The sequence below is a fragment of the Hippocampus bargibanti genome, linkage group LG10 (genome assembly GCF_051943395.1).
Source record: "Hippocampus bargibanti isolate YZ-2025 linkage group LG10, ASM5194339v1, whole genome shotgun sequence".
Taxonomy (NCBI): domain Eukaryota; kingdom Metazoa; phylum Chordata; class Actinopteri; order Syngnathiformes; family Syngnathidae; genus Hippocampus; species Hippocampus bargibanti.
Genome location: NC_142743.1, coordinates 1,507,631 through 1,535,090, shown reverse-complemented (window position 1 = coordinate 1,535,090; position 27,460 = coordinate 1,507,631). Strand labels below are relative to the sequence as shown.

The following is a 27,460-nucleotide window of genomic DNA, read 5'->3' as shown; positions in this document are numbered from 1 at the left end:
TGCTTACTTTACACACTTCGCCTACTCCTCCCCTCTGCTCCTTGACTGCCTCCCTTCTCTCTTTTCCCATTCCTCATTTCAGACTGGGCAGGGAATGGCGAACACTATGGTCTCATTGCACAGCTCCGAGCTCAGGCCCCTTGGCTGGAACTCTGTCACTAAGCATAAACTCTTCTTGCAGAAAGTCTCCAAATTGGGACCCACTGTAAGGCAACGGGCGAAAAGTATTAAAGTGGATAAGGTACTAGTTCCACCAACAGGGACTGGACCTCCAGGACCAGAGGGCCCCAGGCACCGGAAAAACCACACTCATGGACCTTTGTTCAAAGAAGCCGGTCCGAGTGCCTGCGATGGATCTCCAGTGAAAGTGAGACACATTCCAAGTCAGAGCCAAGGTGAGTCATCATTCAGCTATTTCTGCACACATCCCTTTCTGTGTGAGACCTGAAATCACAATCACAACAGTATGCTAGTTGTAAAATTCTTGCATGCACATTTGCTTGGATGTGTGTTGGTTTGTTTGTGTGTGTGTGTGTAAGTGTGTGTGTGTGTGTAATGAAATACAAATGCATTAATTTTTATGTGTTTGGGAAAGAGTGGTTTGAAACAATGGAGCTGACAGTTAAAATACCTTCCACATAGCAATCAACCACAGAGCCGTACACATTGTTTTCCTGCCTGCAGCTTGCAGCATGTGTGATGGCTACACTTTTAAGACACGTGACACACACTGCGGACTGATGCTGACAGACATCCCTGACAATATAGAAAGAAACCCCCGATGAGTTTGTTTAGATATGTGGCCGGTCATTTAATCTCCACTTGCTTTATTATTTGTGTTTCAGTGTTACATAAATGTCAAACAACATTTACACTAGATTACAAACCCAATACCAATGCCATTGGGACCCTGTGCTAAACAGAAATAAAATCATGTTGAGTTTGTTGTTGATGATATTCCTAATTCACAACAGCAACGCCATGAAAGGACATATTGGAGCTGCTGTAAATGTAGCCACTCTCGCGTTGCCATCTTGAAGTCAAAACAACAACAAAACTAAATAAATAATATGACACAACACAAATGACCAAGACAGTCATTCAATCTTAAGCAAGCGTGTCCTTTTCACCGGTGGATCAGGGACATCATGCTGAAAATGTGCACACACCTGTTAGAAATTAATTGTTGAAAGCAAAGTTGTAGCGTTCATAGACAAAAAGAGATTGTCTCATCTCCTGTCCTGGCGTTCAAAATGTCCCAGCTTTTTTACGTGTTGCCACCATAAAGTTCAAAGTGAATGTTTATGTGCTAAAACACATTTAAGTCACTTTTAACATTATACACGTACCTAGCCTGATTAGTCTACTCAATTAAATATCGGTTGAACATGATTTGCAAATCATTAAATCGTTGAATTCTGCTTGTATTGGTGTTTTACACAATGTCTTCATTGAAAATGTGTTGTCCTGTCTGCAGTGTGTCATCATTGAACAGCAAGGAAAAACTAATTAGTTTCTCCATGACTTTTTTTGCCCCACTAACTCATCTTTGTTGTCTTTCTCTCCTGAGTAAATGTTTAACTCTGTCTTGGCAAACATCGTGGAAGTGATATGATCTGATGAGATACTGCAACTTGAACACAGTGTCCCCTGCTTGGTGTCCTGTAGCCTATAATTCCACCCATGTGTGTCACTTGGCCCTTGTTTACTTTAGCATTTTACTGTAGGCTGTTATTGACATTGAGAAAAATGCTCTTGTGGTATATTGGTATGATGAAATTTTTGTCATAAAGCTCACATTCTTGGGGACAATGGCTTGTTTGTCCTGGCCTGTCTGAACCACAGGAAGAAGCCATTGCCTCTTGACCACAGACTAAGAGGTCCATCAATAGATTCTTTTGTGTGTGTGCAAACACTTCTGTGTGCCAGTGTGGAGTTTGCATGTTCTCCCCGGGCCCGCGTGGGTTTTCTCCGGGTCCTCCGGTTTCCTCCCACACTCCAAAAACATGCATGGCAGGCAGATTGACCACTCCAAATTGTCCCTAGGTGTGAGTGTGGGAGTGACTGTTGTATGTCTTTATGTGCCCTGTGATTGGCTGGCAACCAATTCAGGGTGTCCCCCGCCTCGTGCCCGAAGACAGCTGAGGTAGGCTCCAGCAACCCTCGCGACCCTAATGAGGAATAAGGATGAGATGAGACAATAAATGATAAAAATAATAGACCAGGGGTGTCAACGTTACTTTTTCGGCGGGCCACATTATAGTAATGGTTTCTTCTCGAGGGCTGTTATGAATTTGGGGAAGCCATTAGAATGTTTAATCCCCTCCACATATCACATATAGAGCGCAAAACAAATTAATGAATAACTAGTTTTCAAATCTGAAGTCAATAATAATGACTGCTATTGTGGTTTACATGCAAAAATATGAAATTTTGATTAGGATTTTAGCAAACATCATGGAATTTCACAAGTTTCATTTGCTTTTGCGGGCCGAAAAAATGATGTGGCGGGCCGGATTTGGCCCCCGGTCCTTGACTTTGACACCTGTGTAATAGAGCAACAAACAACGGTGAGCGAGTGATGCAGGTCACCACTTTCATGCAGTTGGCTCTATGTGAGTGTGTATGTGTGTCTGTGTCATTGCACATATGTTTTTGTGCGACTGCGTACACATTGACATCGCCACCCTGTCTTCCTCTGAGGTCAAGGGGCACATCTGGTCAGGATATGGAGAACATTGACACACGTGAACCACTCTTCACCATTTACAGGACAATCAGTCCCCATTATTTGGCAACATGAAGGGCTATACGGTTTTTCACAAGGGAATGTTTCAATCACGTTTTGAACTTCCCACTAAGTAATACGTCTGTGTAAGCTCTCAGTCGTACAGGAGTGGTCCATCGATGAGAAGGTTTCTTCAGCCGTCATCTGTACAAAAGTGAAGGTTTCGGACGTTTCGCCTCCTATCCAAGAGGCTTCGTCAGCGAACTAAAGTCTGACTGGTCGTATCGGCCCCATTTATATATCCCTAATGTCCAGACCTGGTGGCGCCGGACACAGCTATGATAGGTCCCTACTCTCAGGTTGGGGGAGGCGCGGGACCCCCCCCTTGTGGCCCCACTGATTGTTCCTACATTCCTGACTAACGATTGGCCTATTACACCCACTCCCCCCGGTATCACCTCATCAGCATAACGACCCTCATCAGCATTGCGAAAGTTGCCTAACCTGTTTTGCCTGAGCAGGCTATTGTATGAACGATCCAAATTGAACCTCACACCACCAGACCGGTTTAATGAAGGATTTTGTTGTTTTATAAGAATCGCCTCTTTTACCCCCCTTTCAAACCATCTATGTTCTTTCGCTAAGATTTTAACCTCATTGTCGTCAAATGAGTGGTTAGTAGCTTTTAGGTGCAAATGTACTGCCGATTGAGGCCCACTAGTATTATCCCTGCGATGTTGATAAAGTCTTTTTTTGAGAATTTGTTGAGTCTCCCCAATGTACTGCTCTTTACAATTTTCATTCTTACAATGTATGGAATAAACTACATTACTTTGTTTTTCATTTGGTAGCCTATCTTTTGGATGCACTAATTTTTGCCTTAACGTGTTTATCGGTTTGAAATAGGTAGGAATTTTATGTTGCCAAAGGACTCTTTGTAATTTTTCAGAAACTCCTGCAATGTACGGTACTGCTACTCCTCTCCTTTTAGAATCTTGAGAATTATTGGTTTCGTTCGCTATTCTTTCTTTCTGACATTTGTTGAATGACCACTGAGGGTACCCACAGTTAGTGAGTGCTCTCCTGATATGTTTTGACTCCTTTTCTCTACCTTCAGTGCTAGTTGGTATTAGTTTAGCCCTATGCTGGAGGGTTCTGATAACTCCTAGTTTATGTTGTAAAGGGTGGTTAGAGTCAAAAAGTAAGTATTGGTCAGTGTGCGTAGCCTTCCTAAAGACTTCTGTTTTTAGCGCTCTGTCCTCTTTTATAATTACTTTACAATCCAAGAAGGCCAGTTGGTTCTCTTGAATGTCCTCACGAGTAAATTTAATGTTGAAGTCTACAGAGTTGAGATGATCTGTGAAGGATTGAATTTCTTGTTTCTTAATTATGACAAAAGTATCGTCCACATATCTAAACCAGTGTCTAGGTTTTGTCCCTGGGAAGGATGTGAGGGCCTGTTTCTCCATCTCTTCCATGTAAAGATTAGCCACTATGGGTGAAACTGGTGAGCCCATAGCACAACCATGGATTTGTTTATAAAATTTTTCCCGAAATTGAAAATACGTAGTATTAAGGCAGATTTCTAATAATTGGCAGATGTGATCCGGTTTCAGTTTGGTTCTTTCATGCAGAGAAACATCCGCCAGCAGCCTCGTCCTCACCACTGAGACTGCTGCTGGGGTTGGGACAGATTGGGACAAAACCTAGACACTGGTTTAGATATGTGGACGATACTTTTGTCATCATTAAGAAACAAGAAATTCAATCCTTCACAGATCATCTCAACTCTGTAGACTTCAACATTAAATTTACTCGTGAGGACATTCAAGAGAACCAACTGGCCTTCTTGGATTGTAAAGTAATTATAAAAGAGGACAGAGCGCTAAAAACAGAAGTCTTTAGGAAGGCTACGCACACTGACCAATACTTACTTTTTGACTCTAACCACCCTTTACAACATAAACTAGGAGTTATCAGAACCCTCCAGCATAGGGCTAAACTAATACCAACTAGCACTGAAGGTAGAGAAAAGGAGTCAAAACATATCAGGAGAGCACTCACTAACTGTGGGTACCCTCAGTGGTCATTCAACAAATGTCAGAAAGAAAGAATAGCGAACGAAACCAATAATTCTCAAGATTCTAAAAGGAGAGGAGTAGCAGTACCGTACATTGCAGGAGTTTCTGAAAAATTACAAAGAGTCCTTTGGCAACATAAAATTCCTACCTATTTCAAACCGATAAACACGTTAAGGCAAAAATTAGTGCATCCAAAAGATAGGCTACCAAATGAAAAACAAAGTAATGTAGTTTATTCCATACATTGTAAGAATGAAAATTGTAAAGAGCAGTACATTGGGGAGACTCAACAAATTCTCAAAAAAAGACTTTATCAACATCGCAGGGATAATACTAGTGGGCCTCAATCGGCAGTACATTTGCACCTAAAAGCTACTAACCACTCATTTGACGACAATGAGGTTAAAATCTTAGCGAAAGTACATAGATGGTTTGAAAGGGGGGTAAAAGAGGCGATTCTTATAAAACAACAAAATCCTTCATTAAACCGGTCTGGTGGTGTGAGGTTCAATTTGGATCGTTCATACAATAGCCTGCTCAGGCAAAACAGGTTAGGCAACTTTCGCAATGCTGATGAGGGTCGTTATGCTGATGAGGTGATACCGGGGGGAGTGGGTGTAATAGGCCAATCGTTAGTCAGGAATGTAGGAACAATCAGTGGGGCCACAGGGGGGGGTCCCGCGCCTCCCCCAACCTGAGAGTAGGGACCTATCATAGCTGTGTCCGGCGCCACCAGGTCTGGACATTAGGGATATATAAATGGGGCCGATACGACCAGTCAGACTTTAGTTCGCTGACGAAGCCTCTTGGATAGGAGGCGAAACGTCCGAAACCTTCACTTTTGTACAGATGACGGCTGAAGAAACCTTCTCATCGATTCCCACTAAGTAGTGAAGAACTAAGTAAAGTAAATGAAATGCACTACTTCACCACATGAACACCAGGGATTAATATTTTGGATGTATTCAAATCAGGCAATTCTGGGATTCATGCTTTCATCCGGTGTAATATATCGGCGTCATCTTTTATATGTGCCAAAGAAACAAATGGAACCTGAAAAGACTATTATAATGCTACAGCACAAATGTGGCATAAGCCCATACCTTTTGTAATTCATAGGACAAATTGTATCAATCTTCGGAGCATTTCCTTCATTTATTTTGTCCTTTGAGAGATACTGGTATTTGATTGTAGAGGAATGTCAGCCACGAGGGCTGGAATGTCAAAATTGTCATGCAGAGGATGGAGGGAACTTGATCATGAATTGAGGCTTTTGGACATTCATATTTGTGGGATAGTTTGATCTGGGAATCTAACAGTCTCTTCATTCACAACTTGTGAAATGAAAGCACATTCCTTGTCTAAATTCACTCCAAAAAACAGATCTTAAAATACTGCCTTTAATTGTTTTACATTTTCCAACATACCTAACTAGTGAATTGAAGCCACCAAGACATATTCCTTCCACCACAAGTGATGCATTTGTTAAGAAAGAAAAATGTTCAACATCTGTGTTAGAGACTGATCACAATCAAGACAATGTTGTGGCAATATCGGACGTTGATGGAATGTTGTAATTTGGAGGAGAGCATGTTCGCAAAGGCAGGAGATTTATACTTATGGCACCGCACTTAAAACTGGATTTTGAGCTTTAGAAGTGCGGTGAGGCTTTTGACTGGTGTGGCACCACTCTTCTGGATATAAATACCTAATATTTTCAAAACATATAATTATTTTTCAAATAATTCCACGTGGTTCAACAAAGTGATACAGTAAAGTCTCGTTATATCGATATTCAAGGGAGTCCGCAAAAATATCGATATAACCGGGACTATCGATATATCCGATATCGATATAACGAGACTTTACTGTACTAAGCCAACCAAAAGAGTTCATTCATTTATTTTATTTTTGCCTTATCATATTTTTTTTAATTTGAAATTTGGTCTTGCCTATATATTGTCTACGCAATAAACATAGTTGGTAACATAAATACATGTTTGATGTTTCGAACCAATCAAGTTGTGTCAAAATTGTAAAATCATTCAAAGAGTTATCCTTTTTTTCAAACTAAACACATTTGCCTCAGTACGAGTTAATGGAAGCTGTCGCTGGAGAATCCCCATACAAGATGGCGGCTAAGTTTACACGTCCGCATCCAGCCAAGGTTGCTCTAAAGTTGTACAGTAAAACTTCTCTAAAACGCAACCTACATTGGCAAAAATACGCCCTTGTGTGAAAAAAATCATACATTAATGCCATTCCCACTCTTCTCCCCCAACAATGAAAATTCCCCCTGTTGCGTTATATAAAATCTTTTTGGTCTACTGCTTCGCTCCGAAATGGCGACATCAACAGTTTTCACATGTGCAATAGTAGAGGAAGTATTTGTTGTTGTTAGTTTGAAACGCAGCACGGGTGTTTCATTGCTAAAATAGAGAGAAGAAAAGAAGAACTTCAAAGCTTGAGGACAGGATAAAAGTAATAAAACATGAAAATGGAAGAAGCAAATACATTATGCAAGAAATTGATGTCAGGGAAAGTGAATGCTGATCATACATTTCCCAATTTCTTTCCCTTTATTACTTTCCACACTGGCTATATGGAGTATAAAATAAGTGTAGACGGAATGTTAGACAGCATTCTCTATCACCTTGCTGTCCAGCCGAGCATACAAGTCATCGTAGGCCTCTTGTTTGGCCTTTGCCACCTTTACTTTAACCGTGCGCTGCATCTCCTTGTACTGCTGTCTACTCTCGTCCGTCCTCTCAGTGTCCCACTTCTTCTTTGCTAACCACTTTCTCTGTATACACTCCTGCACCTTCCCATTCCAACTCCAAGTCTCCTTATCTACCTTTCTTCCACTCGATACACCAAGTACTTTCCGACCTGTCTCTCTGATTATGTTCGCTGTAGTTTGCCAGTCATTTGGAAGGACATCTTGCCCACCCAGTGCTTGTCTTGCCTCCTTCCTAAATGTCATGCAACACTCTTCCTTTTTCAACTTCCACCATTTTGTCCTCACTTTAGCCTTTGGGTTCTTCATCTTCCTCACTGCCAGTGTCATCCTACACACCATCAACCTCTGCTGTCTGGCTACACTCTCACCAACCACTACTTTGCAGTCACTGATTTCCTTTAGATGGCGCCGTTGATACAAAATGTAGTCTACCTGTGTACATCTGCCTCCACTCTTATAGGTCACCCTATGTTCCTGTCTCTTCTGAAAGAAAGTATTCATAATAGCCATTTGCATTCTCTTAGCAAAGTCAACCACCATCTGTCCTTCAGCGTTCCTCATCTGGAGTCCAAACCTGCCCATCACCTCCTCATCATCTTTGTTTCCTACGCCAACATGTCCAGTGAAGTCTCCACCAATTACAACCCTCTCAGTTCTCGGGATTTTCTGTATGACTTCATCAAAGTCCAACCAAAATTTCTCCTTCTCCACCAGCTTACATCCTACTTGTGGGGCATACCCACAAACAACATTGAACATCACGCCTTCAATTTCTAGCTTCAGACTCATCATTCTATCTGATACTCTTTTTACTTTCCTAACAAACTCTTCTTTTAAGATAACCCCAACTCCATTTCTCTTTCTGTCTTCACCATGATCGAACAACTTAAACCCTGACCCTAAGCTTCGAGGCTTTCTCCCTTTCCACCAGGTCTCCTGGACACACAGTATGTCTACCTTCCTTCTCTGCATCATGTCAACCAGCTCTCGACCTTTACCTGTCATTGTTCCTACATTCAAAGTTCCTACTCTTAATTCTATACTTGTGGCATTCCATTTCTCTCTTTTCCTCCGGGCACACCTCCCTCCTCTCCTTCTTCGACCAACATTAGTCCATTTTCCACTGGCACCCTGAAGGTCAACAGTACCAATGGCGGCCGTTGTTAACCCGGGCCTCGACCGATCCGTTATGAGATTCAGAGGTTTGATTCGCATATTTGTTTTGGCATTTTTTTTTTTACATCGGATGCCCTTCCTGACACAACCCTCTGTATTTATCCGGGCTTGGGACAGGCACAATAATACACTGGCTTGTGCCCCCTTGTGGCTACATTATATATCTATAATATATATATATATATTAGATGTTGAGTACATGTGTAATACAACACATTTATTTATTATCAGAAAAAGACAGCAAAAACATGCCTTGGAGTCAGCATTGAATGTGTGTGTGGTCACTGGAGGCACACATGTATTATTTTATTGATCATTCATCTGTTTTAATTCTTAAATCATTTATAATTTGTGGAAAGCCCTGACCATAAGACTAAAATTGAATAACATTTTTAGTATGTGTATATTTTTTAAAATTCACATGAAGATAACGGCTAGCCTAACTATTGTACAAACAATTTGTTCAAATAACTCGTGCCAAACAGTTGATGCTGAAAAGCCATGCATTTTGGAAGTTGCTGTTGTGTGATGGTTCATTTTAAAATGTGCTTTCTTTCTAATCATCTGAATCAGAAATCCTTTAATTGTCCCACAATGGGGAAATTTGCCAAAAAATGGGGACATTTGTGTGTCTCTTTGGCATCTTCGCACGGCGCCACAATAAACAGTTTTTGCTGTGTAAAATATTTGTTGTAACTATTAGAGTACAGTATCTGTGTCCTTCATGAGAGTGCTCCTTCAGTTAAGAAGTTGCTTTGCAACATTAACAAGCATGTCCAACTTTCTGCGTCTTTTTCAGCTTCTTCAAAATCGTCAATTGCTGGTCCGAAGTCTGATGAGAAAGCCAGCAGAAGCAATCCTCCCATAAGCAGTCAGAGGGGCGAAAAAACATTGGATTCCAGTACTTCCTGTGACACTGTTACCTGTTTGAACAGCACTTGTGTTACTTCTGTTCCAAAGTCTCCTGCAATCAGAAGCAAAGCTCTGACCCAGCAATCTCGAACAACAGCTACAGGTAGGCTCACTTGTATTGTTTGTCTGGATTCTGAATAGGCTGGGCTTATTGCCCTTCATTTTCCATGAAAGGTTTTAAAATCGATAACAATCCGAAACTGTTAACCGATGATGTTCATTTCATTCGTATGTCATTTTCTCCATCCTTTCAATTAATTGTTTTGACGGAAAATGCGCCTCGCGCCTTTCACTTCCTGCCACACTGCCAGCCGACATGCCTTCCTGGTTCCCGTTTAGATTTTCCCGCCGTCTCCGATGGCTTCCGATCAATGTTCCCTCTAAGCTGCGCGCGTGCGCAATCGTGCACTGCTTGCACATACTCAGCGCACAAGAACATCACAAAATAAAATAAAACAGAAACGCATTACTTAATATCTATCGATGAAAAGGTTTCTTCAGCCGTCATCTGTGCTTCTTCTACAGATGACCATTCCTATACGACTGAGAGCTTACACAGACGTACTTAATATCTAACTGATACAATCTAGTTAATTAGACCAATTATATATATATATTTGCACCATTTTGGAATGTAACTAAATGAGTGACGGGTGTCCAGCCAAATAATGCCGTACAGATCACGTACGCGACGCCGGCAATCAGAGCAGAATGGCGCGGTGCGAATGTGCCTTGCCCATACATACACATCTGATGTTGCTCACGGTGGTCCTCAGTGTGCTCAGCGAGCTTGTGTGTCTGCTCAGACGCATGAAAAATTAGAGGGAACATTAGTTCCGATGATGATCACGTGATCACTTCGGTTCACAACAATAGGTCGACGCCATGCTGCGGCAGTGAATGGATGATTTGGTTTCCGGTTCTACCAACGGTTACAATATTTTCGAGAAAAATCTATTCATCAAAGTTATCAACATTAATAAATGACAGACAAATGTGTCCCAAAATTAGTTGAACCATTTTGTAATTTATACTTCTGCCATGCAATTCAGTTGTTCAGGTGTACTGGATATTGCAAATCTGGGCAAGCAGTACTAGTGTTAGTGAAACCAGATTCTGGGTAAGCAGTACTTGTGTGAGTGAAAACACATTTTATAAACCCTGTGCAAATGACCCAGAAGAACTTTAGCTCTGTTTTTAGTGTTCTATTCATTTGAAAATGAATTGAAGGTTTATATTTTCTCAATTAAAGTTTTTCTTATCATACGTAATTTGATAATGAATTACTGTTTTTCCCTTACCCGTAATACGGGTAGAAAAGTGCTATTTTGACAGTACAGTATATGACATAAAAGATTAGCTAATTGCCCCTAAAAATCAAGATGTACCCGTCCGTCCCTTGACAGCAATGATTTGAACACCAGGCATTAAATCCGCCATGAATCCCCAGCTAAATTGAGAAAAAGTCTTTAAAAATGTCTAAAGTACCCCTCAAAAGTCCTTAAAAGGTCCTTAAGTCACTTATTCTGTGAATTTAAAGTGACCTTGAGAGTTTTGAAAGGCACTTATAAATGAAATGTATTATTATTATTATTATTATTATTAAATAAAAAGCAAGTGGAAGAGGTGTAAACTGTCCACTGTCGTAACTGGTGTCCCTCAAGGGGTTAAATACAATATCCAGAATTGTTATTCAATATTTTAGTTTATGGCATATTATTATATTTTTATATCACAGGATTTATTATATTATATTATATTAAATTATATTATATTATATTATATTATATTATATTATATTATATTATATTATATTATGATTTTTTTGTTTCTCCAGATTGCCACAATTTTATAATAATTATCTTATCTTTAGGTTTATATTGTGATAATATGATTTGTGAGATTTGGATGTTGGTATGTGCCTAGTGTAGGGGTCAGAATACATTTGTTCAAACACATGCTGTACTTAATAATTGTTTGGTCGGATTAAAGTTATGCCCACAAGTAATCCACAATTCCTTTGTTGAACCAACACATGCACTTATACTTCTCTCAAATAGGTAAGCGTACTATGTCACTTTGTCTTTCATGAAGGCAAAGTCCAAAATATGTATTCCTCTCTTAATTTGTAGTAAAGTTGAATACTGGAAGAGGTCAGGAAGCTAGAAAGATTGTTTTCATTCTCTGAGATTCAGTCAGATCTATGCAATACAATACATCCTGATTCATATAGATCTCCTATCTCAGTGGGAATTTCTTTTCCAATCAATCTTCCCTCCAGCCCCAGCATTTGGACAAAACCTCTGATGGGATTTCATGTCTACTGTGTCCTCACCTTAGGTCTGAAGTTCCCGACAGTTACCACCTACAACGCCATCAAGACTGCAACAGGAAATCAAAGAACCAAGATATCTTCTACTGTCGGTCATTATCCATCGCAAAGAACTGGCTCGGCAAGGCTCAGTGGACAGAACGGAACAGGTAAGAACAACATATTCTGCAATTGTTGAAAGGCAAATCATTGTGTGTATGCTTTATATAACTAGCTGTACAATTATGTGTTGATGTGTCTTTGAGCCATAGGCTGAACGACGTGTGCCAATGTGTTCAATTAATGGTGAGCTTTCCCAGGCCTCAGCAGTGTCCAACGCAAATACCATGGTACCTTGGTTTTACAGAAATGACACTATGGTACTGATTTGGTGTGTTGTTTAAAATAAACATTTGACACATTTGCCTCTCTGAAATTAGGCTGTTTTGAGGGGGCGGTCACACTGCTCATTTAGCGCAGAAGCCCGTGCCAAGTAAGGCAAGGAGGGAAGACATATCTTTGGTGATTTTTTTACTTGGAAGGAGAATAGACAAGACAGAGTACAGGGTACAGCGTTCTCACCTAGTCTAAACAATCCTTCGACCCCCTTCCCTTTTATTACAGTGAGTGGGCTTGATAGATAGTTTCTCGTAGGAAGGAAATTATTTTACTCTAATCAAAGTTATCGTGGCACTTGGATCATCCCCACAGACCGTTGGCCAACAGTTGGGTCACTCTGCCATCCAGTCGGTTAGCTGAGGGAAAAACACAAGTGGGAACGTGAAAGACGAAGAAGAAAGGTGAATGTGTGATTACATGTATGATTACATTCATCATTGCAAGTATAATCAATGTATCATAAGCAAATGTATGAAAACTAAAACAACAACCCGAACATTAGGCTTTTGTTGCCATGCGGACATGGGGTTGCCCTCTTATTGAGCCTAGATGCTTATTACCAGTTCCGGCTGTCCCCCGCCAACTGCCCCAAGACATCTGGATAGGCTCCGGCATGTCCCACGACCATTGTTCGAATAAAGCGGATCAGAAAATGGATGTTTGGATAATTGTCTTACTTGTTATTATCAACCAAATAGGTGATGTACAGTAGACGAAACATGGCATAACAGGCGAGGTTAAATTTAACCAGCCAGCTCATCACGGATGACACCCAGCTACGTTTCTCCAGCAAACCTGACGCCTCTCTTCCACCTACCTTCTTCCCTTTCACTCTGCCTCTCTTAAACGACAACCGACGCCACTTTTTTGTTTCCGAACTGACATCAGAAAAACGTTTTATAGCATCTAAAATACCCAAAACACGCAGTATGAGATTTTTAGTCAAATGCAAAGCACCAATAAAAATGACTTAAAGTGTCTAAAAAGTACTTCAATTTGAACCGGAAGTGACCAGTTTCCATGTTCGTGGTGTCACAGCAAGATGTCTTGCCTTGCTCGAGAATCAAAACAATGGCTTCAGATTCGGAGCGGATGCTTTCTTGTTACTCATCCAGTTATGAATATGATTCAAATAGTTCTGAAGAAGAAAGCATGCATGTTTGCAATCGATTAAATAATTTATTCCATGTCATTTTTAGGCATCAGGGGTGGGAAATGTCGCACCCAAAAAAGGCAGAACATGGCGACAAAGCCGTGTAAGGAATTAATCAGCCCGTTTCCACAGGCTGATTAATTCCTTACATGGAGCTTTGTCGCCCTCTTCTGCCTCTTTTTGGTCCTACACGACGTTTTCAGACCAAATTACAGCAAAATGCATTGACGTGATGGAAGGACTGCTACAATGTGTCCTTTTTTTGGTCAGGGCGTTCCTTCAGTGACGTAGGGAGAGGACTCGTCACCAACTCAAAAACAAGACTTCTGGAATATTCAGTGTGAGTCTTAAAACGTAAAATATAGCTATATGGGGTGGAATCTTTGTACAATACACTCATTAGAAGTCATTTGAAGACATTTTACAAATTATGGACACAACTTGTCCGGAGACGTCGGTTGTCCTTTAAATTAAATCCTGGTTTAGCCATAACTTCCTCAAACTTAACTGCAGAAAAACTCAAATTCTCCTCGTTGGTACCAAATCCACCTTGAGCAAAGCTAACAGTTTCTCTCTCACTATTGACAATTCGACCATTTCTCCCTCCCATCAGGTCAAGAGCCTGAGTGTCATCATTGACAGCACACGATCTTTCCACTCCCATATAAACAACTTAACCCGATCTACGTACTTCCACTTGGGCAATATTAATTGTCTTCGCCCGTCTCTCACCCCTCACACCACTGCTATCCTTGTTCATAGTCTTGTCACCTGCCGGATTGACTGTTGCAATTCACTTCTCCTTGGTGTCCCTCAGAAACCTCTCCACAAACTTCAACTAGTCCACAATTCTTCATCACCAGAAATTCATCCTTTCACCACATCACCCTCCACCTGCCTCCAAGAGCTCCACTGGCTCCTGGTCAAATATAAAATCACCTTTAAAATGTTTCTTTATACATTTAAAGCTATCCATCACCTTGCCTCCCCATACCTACCTGACCTTCAAATTTCTATTTCCTCTCGTTCCCTTATATCCTCTTCCTTCTCCACCTCTGCCCCCCCCCTGCCCGTCTCAGCGCGATTGGGGGACAGAGCTTTCAGCTGCTCTTCCCCCAAACTCTGGAACTCACTTCCTCCCAACATCGATTGTCTTCGCACCTTCAAATCCCACCTATTTAAAATTGCCTTTTCTGTGTAGCTCTATCTCTTGTTTCTATTCATAATTGTATTTTATTTATTATTGTATTGATGCTTGTCTGTGGCTGTAAAGTGTCCTTGAGAGCTTTGAAAGGCTCTTGAAATAAAATGTGTTATTATCACTTGTAGTTGACTTAGTACTGTTTGAACTCTATCTGATTGATCCATATTGGCTAATGTTGTTCTTTAAATGTGTTTTCTCTATTTAGTAAAACCATCTCCATGGGTGTAATTCAATTATAGCGATATTTACTCCCTCTGTGTATTTGTATATGTATTTACACGCATATGATTGTAGAAATAGAAAGGTAAGTGAAAAGCAAGCAAAAATCTCAGAGGATGAATGCAAGGGAGAGGGGAGGCGAGTGGAAACGAGCGGGGAATATAATTCACATTCCAGCCACTCCCCTCCCCCTCCTTCCGAAGCAGCAACCCCACTCTGTATGTTTCCACGTCTTTCCATACAGCTGCAAAATCGCTTTTATGGCCTGTATGGCATTTGCTTGCATTATTTTTTTTTACGTTAAGTGTACGTTGAGTTTATGCATGTTTGTGTTCAGTGTGTAGAAGCGACCAATGACGAATCAGCTCCAACATTGGAGATGTTTGCTCCTCCTCTTTCTTCTCTCTCTCTCTCTCTCTCTCTGTGTCGCTCTCGCTCTCTCTTTCGTGCATGCGCAGTCCATCTTTTGTCGCCGGGTGGTTGGCGACCACCTTCACAGCTGTGAAATAAATATATCTCGTTTGGAACCATTTCCTCTTTCAATCAGCGCCGCTACTATCTTTTCGACTGTTGGGTTTTTTATTCTCTCTTTTTTTATCTTGCTTTTTTTAAATGTGTTTTATTTACGTGGCAATGGTGCCTCCTACAAGGAAGCAGTGAAGGACAGATGAATGGATTGTCGCTTTTTATTTATACACTATTTTTTGTGCAGAAACTTTTTCTTTAAAAATCTGAGCCCCTGTGTTGTTTTGCAACAATTTAATTGAGTTACTTAATTCAGAAATGAGACATCTCATCTGGGAAACAGGAAGGCAATAAGGACTACCGCTAAAGAAATCAAGCGGGTTGGGATTGCCTTTAGCCATGACCTTTGAATAGAAGCAGAACATTTGCTTCATCTTTCAGCACCTTACACTTCACTGAAGAGGACTTTCGCTCCAAGAGGAGAAGCACAGAAGATGTTATGGTCTCCAAGACTATCGCTGTCTGACTTCCATGTGAAGCTGACAGCTAAAGGGCTTTTCCAAAATCTTCAGCTGCTGTCAGGATACAGGAAGAATACAGTGGTCTTCCATGCAGGTCTGGAGATGACGCTGTCCTCTCTGTCCCCTTAATCATTACCGTGAGCCACCATGTTGTTGATGTGACCAAAGTCTAAAGCATTTGAGAAAGTTTTGATCCATCTACCTCCACCCTAATGTCCACCGCTAGTTTGTGTCCTATGATGTCTCTTTGCCATTTGTTTTGAACAATTGCAAAGCATTTCTTCAGTTCGGCCTCATCCACCATACATAAACGTGATCAAATATTTTGATGCTGAGGGAGATATTAGGTATCCATGAAATTCATTGTTTTCCTAATCAAATCAATGTAGTACAAGCCAGTCAGCCGTGCGTGCCAATAACAACCTACCTTGTAGCTCAGGCCACATCTGCTTGTCTTCGCTGCTATTTTTCCAACTCTTTATTTGGCACGTTTGTCATACTGTGTGGTTTGTTGTCTTCAGTTCAAATCTGCCTTCAAAACAGCCACATGCCTCCCCTCTCTTGTTGTGCAGCTTTCAAATCGGCAGCCATTTTTGCTCCAATCCGAGCTGTGGGGCATTTTGTTATTTTATGTACCAGCATTTGTGGCCGATGTGGCTTTGTGGATATAATAGCGCCATGTGTTGTGTGCATCAGCCTGCATACATTTTTTTCCTGCAAGTTTTCTACACGAGTGCTTTGGTAGTGACAGGGTGAATAGCTATGATGCCGCTATCCTTTCAGCTGCGCTACCCTCGCCTAGAGGGACAGCAGCCACATGACACGCACACATGCACTACTAACTCGCCAGGGTTTTGCATGTGGCTTTTATGAACTGGTCTATTAAAATAGGTTTGTCATTGTGCAAGATTGGTGTCAAACTTTGCTTTTCTCGCGTGGCTATTTTGTAGGCCACATACACGATTACCTTCTTCAAAGGTAAAATTACAGAGGTTCAAGATTTTAGATATATGTTCCACATTCTTGCCAATATCTTGATAGTAATGTAAGGTATTGTTTTGTAGCTTCAGACAAATGTATCACATCTTGGGCAGTATCTCCAGATGCGTATCTTGTCAGCCTCAATCATAGAGCTTTACATCCCGATGTTTTGTTTTTATTCCGTTTGCTTAGAAATTAAAAGAAGGGCTAGTGCATCATCTTACTTGATAATTGCTTTCTTAGTCTTTGACAGAGCGACATCATCATGTTGCTGTTGTTATCCTTTCCTCTTGAGCCATCTGATCCCAGCGGCACGTGTTTGGCTGCTATGTTGTTCTCTGTCTGAGCTCCACAGACCCACTTCCCCACTGCTGCTTGCCATCCCTCTAAAATGTAGGTTACAGGCTTGAGTCAGTACATGTGCATACACGCGCACCCGATTGGTGCACTGTGCTTCGGTGCAAGCTATAATCTGACATCTAGTTATCTTTAATACCGTTGCAAATGGGGACATGAGAGGATGTATGTTGGAAACCAACTAGAATATTTTTCAATGTCACCAGAGAGGCGTTAATATTTTGGTCACTTGTCAGAAATGTTCCAGGTGAAAGAAAGCCATCAAGGTTTATCGCTTCTCATCTAAAACACCACATGCAGTCTGTGTCTATACTACTACATGCCCACTATCAAAATGACTAAGTTGCTTACAAATACATAATTAACCTTCATGATTAACAGTAAATTAAATGTGGAGAATGATGGAACACATCATTATTCTGATGTGGGATATGCATTATGGTTAAAGGACAACCGATGTCACTTTTTTGTTTTTTAACTGACATCAGAAAAACGTTTTATAGCATCTAAAATACACAAAACACGCAGTATGATATTTTTATTCAAATGCAAAACACCAATAAAAATGACTTAAAGTGTCCGAAATCTGCAAAAAATTGAGCTGCGCATTTGGCAGTTTTAGAAAGTCCCGCCACCAGTTCGTGACGTCACGCCAAGACGTCTTGCATTGCTAGTGAATCAAAACAATGGCTTCAGATTCGGAGAATATGCTTTCTTGTTCAACATCCAGTGATGAATATGATTCAAATAGTTCTGAAGAGGAAAGCATACATGTTTGCAATCGATTAAAGAATTGATTTGTGCCATTTTGAGGCAACATTGGGGGAAAATCTCTCACCCAGAAAAAGAGGCACAAAATGGCGACCTCCTGTGGCCTCCGTTTCCACAGGCTGATAAATTCCTTATATGGCGCTTGGACGCCCTCTTCTGGCCTTCTGGCGGCTTTTGGGTGCAACACGAGGTCCCCAGACCAAACAAGTACAGCAAAATACATTGACGTGATGGAAGGACCGCTACAATGCGCCTTTTTTACGGTCAAGGGCGGTCCTTTAGTGACGTCACGTATGGACTCGCCACCAACTCAAAAACAAAACTTCCTGAATATTCAGTGCGAGTCTTAAAACAAAAAATATAGCTATATGCGGTGGAATCTTTGTAAAATACGCTCAGTAGAAGTCTGTGCACTTGATGCGGGGGGCTGTCGGGCCAGCTAAGCAGAACACAATTGACGAGCATGTTGCTGTGCCAATGACCATTTTGTGTTTGGGAGCATTTTACTGAGCGAGTTGCTTGTTCTGTAGGGGACATAAGTCTTCTTGTGCCGGTCCCAAGCCCGGATAAATACAGAGGGTTGTGTCAGGAAGGGCATCCGACGTAAAAGCTTGGCCAAAACAAACATGCGGATCAAACCTCTAAAGATGGAGGGCGCTGATTTACTGTGGCGACCCCTTGTAGGGAAAAGCCGAAAGGAAAAGAAGAATTTGGAATTTTCGAATAAATATTGCATGTGTATTTTGATTCCCATTTAGAATGTTCACCATTTGGTGATACAGTAAAGTCTCGTTATATCGATATCGGTTATATCGATAGTACTGCCTATTACGATACTATTTCTCCACATCCCTCTATATATCTCTCTATACCCTCTATACATCATTTCTCTATATATCTCCACATCCCTAGTTTCTCCGTTACCTGTTTCCCGTTCTCGCTACAGATCACAATGTCATCTGCAAACATCATGGTCCAAGGAGATTCTTGTCTAACATCATCTGTCAGCCTGTTCATCACCATAGCAAACAAGAAGGGGCTCAGAGCTGACCCCTGGAGGTGTCCCACCTCCACCTTGAATTCCTCCGTCACACCGACAGCACACCTCACAACTGTCTTACAGTCATGATACATGTCTTGCTCTGACATACTTTTCTGTCACTCCAGACTTCCTCATGCAATACCACAGCTCTTCTCTGGGCACCATGTCATACGCTTTCTCCAGATCTACAAAGACGCAATGCAATTCCTTCTGACCTTCTCTGTACTTCTCTATCAGCATTCTTAAAGCAAACACTGCATCTGTCGTACTCTTTTATGGCATGAAGCCATACTGCTGCTCACGAATGTTCACTTCTGCTCTTAGTCTAGCTTCAAATACTCTTTCCCAGAGTTTCATTGTATCAACTTTATTCCTCTGTAATTAGTACAACTCTGCACTTCTCCTTTGTTCTTAAAAATGGGCACAAGTACACTTCGTCTCCATTCTTCAGGCATCTGTTCACCATCTGAGATCTTGTTGAATAACCCAGTCAGGAACACCACCGCCACCTCTCCAAGACACTTCCATACCTCGATTTGTAAATCATCAGGCCCGAGTGCCTTTCCCCCCTTCATCCTCTTCAGTGCCCTCCTCACTTCAACCTTGCTAATGTTTGCTACATCTTGGTCCACAACAGTCACGTCTTCTACTCTTTGTTCCTTCCCATTTTCCTCATTCATCAATTCTTCAAAGTACTCTTTCCATCTTGCCATCACACTACTGGCACCTGTTAATACATTGCCATCTCTATCCTTAATCACCCGAACCTGCTGCAGGTCCTTACCATCTTTGTCTCTCTGTCTCGCCAGCCTGTAAAGATCAGTCTCACCTTCCTTGCTTTCCAGCCGAGCATACAAGTCATCATAGGCCTCTTGTTTGGCCTTTGCCACCTTTACTTTAACCGTGCGCTGCATCTCCTTGTATTGCTGTCTACTCTCGTCACATCTCACAGTGTCTCACTTCTTCTTTGCTAACCTCTTTTCTCTGTATACACTCCTGCACCTCCCCATTCCACCACCAAGTCTCCTTATCTACCTTTCTTCCACTCACACCAAGTACTTTCCAACCTGTGTCTCTGATTATGTTCGCTGTAGTTTGCCAGTCATCTGGAAGGTCCTCTTGCCCACCCAGTGCTTGTCTTACCGCCTTCCTAAATGTCATGCAACACTCTTCCTTTTTCAACTTTCACCATTTTGTCCTCACTTCAGCCTTTGGTTTCTTCATCTTCCTCACTGCCAGCGTCATCCTACACACCACCAACCTATGCTGTCTGGCTACACTCTCACCAACCACTACTTTGCAGTCACTGATTTCCTTTAGATGGCGCCATTGACACAAAATATAGTATACCTGTGTACTTCTGCTTCCACTCTTATAGGTCACCCTATGTTCCTGTCTCTTCTGAAAGAAAGTATTCACAATAGACATTTCCATTCTCTTAGCAAAGTCAACCACCATCTGTCCTTCAGCGTTCCTCATCTGGAGTCCAAACCTGCCCATCAACTCCTCATCATCTTTGTTTCCTGCGCCAACATTGAAGTCTCCACCAATTACGACCCTCTCACTTCTCGGGATGTTCTGTATGACTTCATCAAAGTCCAACCAAAATTTCTCCTTCTCTGCCAGCTCACATCCTACTTGTGGGGCATACCCACAAACAACATTGAACATCACACCTTCAATTTCTAGCTTCAGACTCATCATTCTATCTGATACTCTTTTTACTTTCTAAGACATTCCTAACAAACTCCTCTTTTAAGATAACTCCAACTCAATTTCTCTTGCTGTCTTCACCATGATAGAACAACTTAAACCCTGACCCTAAGCTTCGAGGCTTGCTCCCTTTCCACCTGGTCTCCTGGACACACAGTATGTCTACCTTCCTTCTCTGCATCATGTCAACCAGCTCTCGACCTTTACCTGTCATTGTTCCTACATTCAAAGTTCCTACTCTTAGTTCTATACTCTTGGCGTTCCATTTCTGTCTTTTCCTCCGAGCACACCTCCCTCCTCTCCTTCTTAGACCAACAGTAGTCAATTTTCCACTGGCACCCTGAAGGTCAACAGTACCAATGGCGGCCGTTGTTAACCCGGGCTTCGACCGATCCGGTATGGGATTCAGAGGTTTGATTCGCATATTTGTTTTGGCAAAATTTTTTACATCGGATGCCCTTCCTGACACAACCCTCTGTATTTATCCGTGCTTGGGACCGGCACAATAATACACTGGCTTGTGCCCCCTTGTGGCTATATATATATATATATATATATATATATATATATATATATATATATATATATATATATATATATATATATATATATATATATATATATATTTATAGATAGATAGATACAGTAAGGTCTCGTTATATCGATATCGGTTATATCGATAGTACTGCTTATTACGATACTATTTCTATGAACGCAAGGAGAAAATTTACATGCCGCAGGATCGGATATATCGATAGTCCGCTTGTATCGATATTTTTTCCGACTCCCGAGAATATCGATATAACGAGACTTTACTGTATATATATATATATATATATATATATATATATATATATATATATATATATATATATATATATATATATATATATATATATACACACACCGCTACATCCACGACAACGGCTTTCCTTTCCTTTGCCCTTTATCTATGACCACGATATCTGGTTGGTTGGCCATTACCATATTGTCAGTCTGTATCTGGAAGTCTCACAGGATCTTTGCTTGGTCATTCTCTACTACCTTGGGAGGTGTTTCCCATTTTGACCTTGGGGTTTCCAGTCCATACTCCGCACAGATGTTTCGGTAGACTGTGCCAGCCACCTGGATATGGCGCTCCATGTAGGCTTTCCCTGCCAGCATCTTACACCCTGCAGTTATGTATTGGATTGTCTCAGGTGCCTCTTTGCACAACCTACACCTTGGGTCTTGCCTGGTGTTGTATATCCCTGCCTCTATGGCTCTGGTGTTCAGCGCCTTCTCTTTGATATATTCATGGAGCTTGGATGTTTCATCCTGGACACTGGCTCTCACACTCACTAGTCCCCGGCTTCCTTCCTTACGGCTTGTGTACAGTCTTAAGGTGCTTGACTTGGGATGGAACCCTCCATGCATGGGTGAGGAGTTTTCGGGTGGCTTAACATCCGTGGTCTGAATCTCTTCCTTTGGCCGCCCTATTATTCCTGCAGGGTATCTATCTATCTATCTATCTATCTATCTATCTATCTATCTATCTATCTATCTATCTATCTATCTATCTATCTATCTATCTATCTATCTATCTATCTATCTATCTATAATAAATGTGTGTATATATATTATAAATGTGTGTGTGTGTATACATATATTATAAATGTATGTATATATACAGTGATACCTCGGTTCTCGACCATAATTTGTTCCAGGACCCTGTTCGAAAAGCGATTTTTTTCCGAACACCGAAACCATGTCTTTGCTCCTGCCACTTGCGAGTTGACAGCGGAGGGGGGGTGGGGGGGGGCTGCCTCTCCCGGCCATTCTCCACCTGCTGTCAATTCTCTAATCACGGACACGGGGCATTTATACGGTTCGTGATCACCTCGCCAATGCCGGATGATTGACTCACCTCGCCACCGTACCTGGACTCTTCCTTCGATGCGCGACTGTATCTGGTCCGAGGTATTTTCCCTGCGTCCCGTAAATTTATGTCATCTTCCGGGATTGCGTAATTTTGCACCCTCGTGTGCCATTTGCTTTTTGGCGTAGTAAGCGGGTCGGATCACCCCTGCCTTCTTATTCGCTGTGTTTTCTTTGATTTGTGAATAAACATCCTGCATGGTTAGTCCATGTCTGTTTTGGGATCCCAAACATTCCACTACGTTCCGACGAGTCAGCTGCCGTCACTCTCGCTCGGAACGTGACAGCTACGGATGACTCGGCTACAGGATGTTCTTTTCTCTTCAAATATCTATCCAATGACACTTGCTCTCACATGCAATAGTTGTACGCACTACTTTTCTTTTGTCACTTTAAGCAGCACTTACTTTCTTTGGAGCCATGATTAGGGGCTAAAACTCTTCGTACACGAATATTAAACGCAAGAGCAAAACGCCGCACGTCCCCAAGCGACAACAGTTGGTCACGGAGAGAGCGATACACCTGTACGCCGCTCAGCACCCCACCATCGCATACGCACTCACGCGTCGTATTGGCGTGACGAAGCAAGAATATCTCAAATATTTTGTTCGAACTCCTATTTGTTCGAACTGTGAGGCGTTCGAGAACCGAGGTACCACTGTATATACATTATAAATGTATATACAGTAAAGTCTCGTTATATTGATATTCTCGGGAGTCGGAAAAAATATCGATTTAACCGGACTATCGATCTATCCGATCCTGCGGCATGTAAATTTTCATAGAAACAGTATCGTAATAAGCAGTACTATCGATGTAACCGATATCGATATAACGAGACTTTACTATATATATATATATATATATATATATATATATATATATATATATATATATATATATATATATATATATATATATATATATACAGTAAAGTCTCGTTATATCGATATTGGATATATCGATAGTCCCGGTTATATCGATACTATTTCTATGCACGCACGGAGAAAATTACATGCAAACAGGGTCGGATATATCGATAGTCCCGGTTATATCGATATTTTTTCGGACTCCCTTGAATATCGATATAACGACACTTTACTGTATATATATATATATATATATATATATATATATACATTTATATATATTTACATATACATTTATATATATTATAAATGTGTATCTATATTTTTATTTATTTATTATTGTATCTTTTTTTTCTATGCTTGTCTGTGACTGTAAAGTGTCCTTGATAGCTTTGAAAGGCGCTTGAAAATGAAATGTATAATAATAATAATAATAATAATAATAATAATAATAATAATAATAATAATAATACCCTGTCTTCTTCACTTGTCTCCACACACACAGAAGCGCTCACGAAGACACACACAGACTCACTCTTGCCATCAATACCGTACAATCCCATGATGCATCACTCAAAGATGAGACAGTCAGAAGGGCGTATTCTCTAATGCCACTCGATGAATGTGTCTGTTTTGTGGATGTGTGTGTTGCTTGTTTGGATGTAGTTTCCTTCTTTGTCTGGACAAATGTGTGTCTTTGTTGAGGGATTCCTTTTTCTTCGTTCCTTGGAGTCAATTTAATTTGACAGCAATGTTCTTTTAATTGTCTTGACTGAGTGTCAAGTGTGCGTATGTGTGTGTCAGTGTGTGGAAGAGGGTTCACGCCATGTTGAATGTTGTGCCTGTCAACCACAAAATAAGAGGATGTGGTCTTTTTGCAGTTGACAAAAACAAACCGAGGGATGTCCATGCAAGAGTCACAAACAATAGCAGCAGTTCGCCAGTTCCAGTACATGCAGCAGGAAACAAGCCTCATCATCCATCACGAGCATTGGTAAGCGGTCCCCTGATTGTTATCTAATCATGTGATGTGAATGGTGTGTGTGAATTTGATTGTGTTTGCCTCTTGAATGTTTTGAATTTGAAAATGAGCCATCTCCTTTTTTTGGTTTGTTTATTGTTTCTGTTTTCTATTTGTTGCAAGGTACCCGGTGTTGCGAACGCCAATGCGCCCGTAGCGCCAATTTCCCCAGCACCTGTCACTGTTTCCACCAACACCGGGTTAGGAAGCACAGGACCACCTGCACTCGCATTCAAAGCAAGAGCAAGTTCTCGGTCAAGCCCCAAATATGGAACGCGTCTGCAAAGTGGACCCAAACCCAGTGCAGTTGGAGCTAAACAAGACCAGACTAAAGAACGGATTGAGAAGAAAAAACAGGCCAGCCAGCTTTGGAAATTGCTCATCCAAGCAAACAAAAAAGTGGAGGCTCTTGCTACGGTTATTCAACATCTCTTCAATGAGGTACATTTCATTTATCATGTTTCATTTTTATTTCTGAGGTCAACAAAGAGAAGGGACCATCTTGTATACCAGGATTGGGAATTCTCTTGTTCTCACCGGTCAATTTTTTTGTTTTAATGGGCCATGTCATTCAGAGATCAGGTAAAAAGATCATATATAAATATTGAAAATGTCCAAGTACAATTTAAAGGTATCATTTATTTTAAGATGAATGGTGTATTTTCAAACTTGTACAGATTCACACAGAGCACGTAAGCAGCATAGCACAACTATATGTACCTTGTCTGTGTAAGCTCTCAGTCGTACAGGAGTGGTCCATCGATGAAAAGGTTTCTTCAGCCGTCATCTGTACTTTTTTGAAGGTGTCGGACGTTTCGCTTCTTATCCAAGATGCTTCTTCAGCGAACTAAAGTCTTACTGCTAGTATCGGCCCTATATATATATATATATATATACTGCCGATTGAGGCCCACTAGTATTATCCCTGCGATGTTGATAAAGTCTTTTTTTGAGAATTTGTTGAGTCTCCCCAATGTAATGCTCTTTACAATTTTCATTCTTACAATGTATTGAATAAACTACATTACTTTGTTTTTCATTTGGCAGCCTATCTTTTGGATGCACTAATTTTTGCCTTAGTGTTAATCGGTTTGAAATAAGTAGGAATTTTGTGTTACCAAAGTACTCTTTGTAGTTTTTCAGAAACTCCTGCAATGTAAGGTACTGCGACTCCTCTCCTGTTTGTATCTTCAGAATTTTTGGTTTCATTCCCTATTCTTTCTTTCTGACATTTGTTAAATGAACACTGAGGGTACCCACAGTTCGTGAGTGCTCTCCTGATATCTTTTGACTCCTTTTCTCTACCTTCAGTGCTAGTTGGTATTAGTTTAGCCCTATGCTGGAGGGTTCTGATAACTCCTAGTTTATGTTGTAAAGGGTGGTTAGAGTCAAAAAGTAAGTATTGGTCAGTGTGCGTAGCCTTCCTAAAGACTCTGTTTTTAGCGCTCTGTCCTCTTTTATAATGACTTTACAATCCAAGAAGGCTAGTTGGTTCTCTTGAATGTCCTCGCGAGTAAATTTAATGTTGATGTCTACCAAGTTGAGGTGATCTGTGAAGGATTGAATTTCTTGTTTTTTAATAATGACGAAAGTATCGTCCACATATCTAAACCAGTGTCTAGGTTTTGTCCCCGTGAAGGATATGAGGGCCTGTTTCTCCATCTCTTCCATGTACAGATTAGCCACTATGGGTGAAACTGGTGAGCCCATAGCACAACCATGAATTTGTTTGTAAAATGTTTCCCTAAATTGAAAATACATAGTATTAATTCCCCCATTGCGGGACGAATAAAGGTATTCTGATTCTGATTCTGATTCTGATTAAGAGTAGGGACCTATCATAGCAATGTCCGGCGCCGCCATGTCTGGACATTAGGGATATATATATATAGGTTCGATACTACCAGTAAGACTAGTTCGCTGAAGAAGCATCTTGGATAAGATGCGAAATGTCCGACACCTTCAAAAAAGTACAGATGACGGCTGAAGAAACCTTTTCATCTATATGTACCTTGGCTTTTCTGATGAAAACTCTCTCTTTATCTGTCAGGAAAAAAAACCCCACACCGGCACTAAAATGTCTACGAAAGTGTTTTGCATGTTTGCCGGTTTCATGATGGTGGAAAGTAGATGAAAGTGTTGAGGGTGTTGCTGTTACTGTAGTAGAGGAATGCAGTTCCTGCCATGCCAATCCCTCTTTGATTTGTTAGTGTAAGATAAATTGTCCATGAATTCCATGATTATCTAATCTGGCTCCTGCACTTGGAAGGTGACTGGTGAATATCGACCGAAGCCCCCCAGCACACGCACACACATGCACGCGCGTGCACACACACACACACACACACACACACACACACACACACACACACACACACACAGTTTGTTCTTTTTTTCCCCGGGTTGGGGCGATGCACAATGCCTGTGATGGCAAAGCTTGTAGCTTTTTTTAGGGTGGTTAATGTTGTCCAGTTACTCTTCTCAGTTCCACATTGTTCTTTCAAAGGTTATTTATATTGGTTGCCTTGTTTGTATTCTTTTCCAAATATTCACGACCATAAAAGGGCTGTAAATGGTTCAGACTTTGAATGAAACAAAATATGTTAACTCCAAATTACGTCTGTGTAAGCTCTCAGTCGTACAGGAGTGGTCCATCGATGAGAAGGTTTCTTCAGCCGGACACTGCTATGATAGCTCCCTACTTTCAGGTTGGGGGGAGCAGGGGACCACTCCCTGTGGCCCCACTGATTGTTCCTACATTCCTGACTAACGACTGGCCTGTTTGCCCCACTCCCTCCGGTATCACCTCATCAGCATTATGAATGTTGCCTAAGCTATGTTGTCTAAGCAGGCTATTGTATGAACGATCCAAATTGAACC

General features: G+C 41.1%; 1 protein-coding gene across 2 annotated transcripts in view; it reads left to right on the top strand.

Moving 5' to 3' along the window:
• Positions 1–27,460, top strand: part of LOC148892044 (uncharacterized) — a 107,343-nt gene that overhangs the window by 56,551 nt on the left and 23,332 nt on the right. For both annotated transcript variants that reach the window (XM_089007254.1, XM_089007253.1), the window contains 5 exons: positions 182–395; positions 9,525–9,740; positions 11,978–12,118; positions 24,441–24,553; positions 24,704–25,021. In XM_089007254.1, the coding sequence (XP_088863380.1) occupies positions 182–395; positions 9,525–9,740; positions 11,978–12,118; positions 24,441–24,553; positions 24,704–25,021 (1,002 nt within the window). The remainder of the gene's footprint in view (positions 1–181; positions 396–9,524; positions 9,741–11,977; positions 12,119–24,440; positions 24,554–24,703; positions 25,022–27,460) is intronic.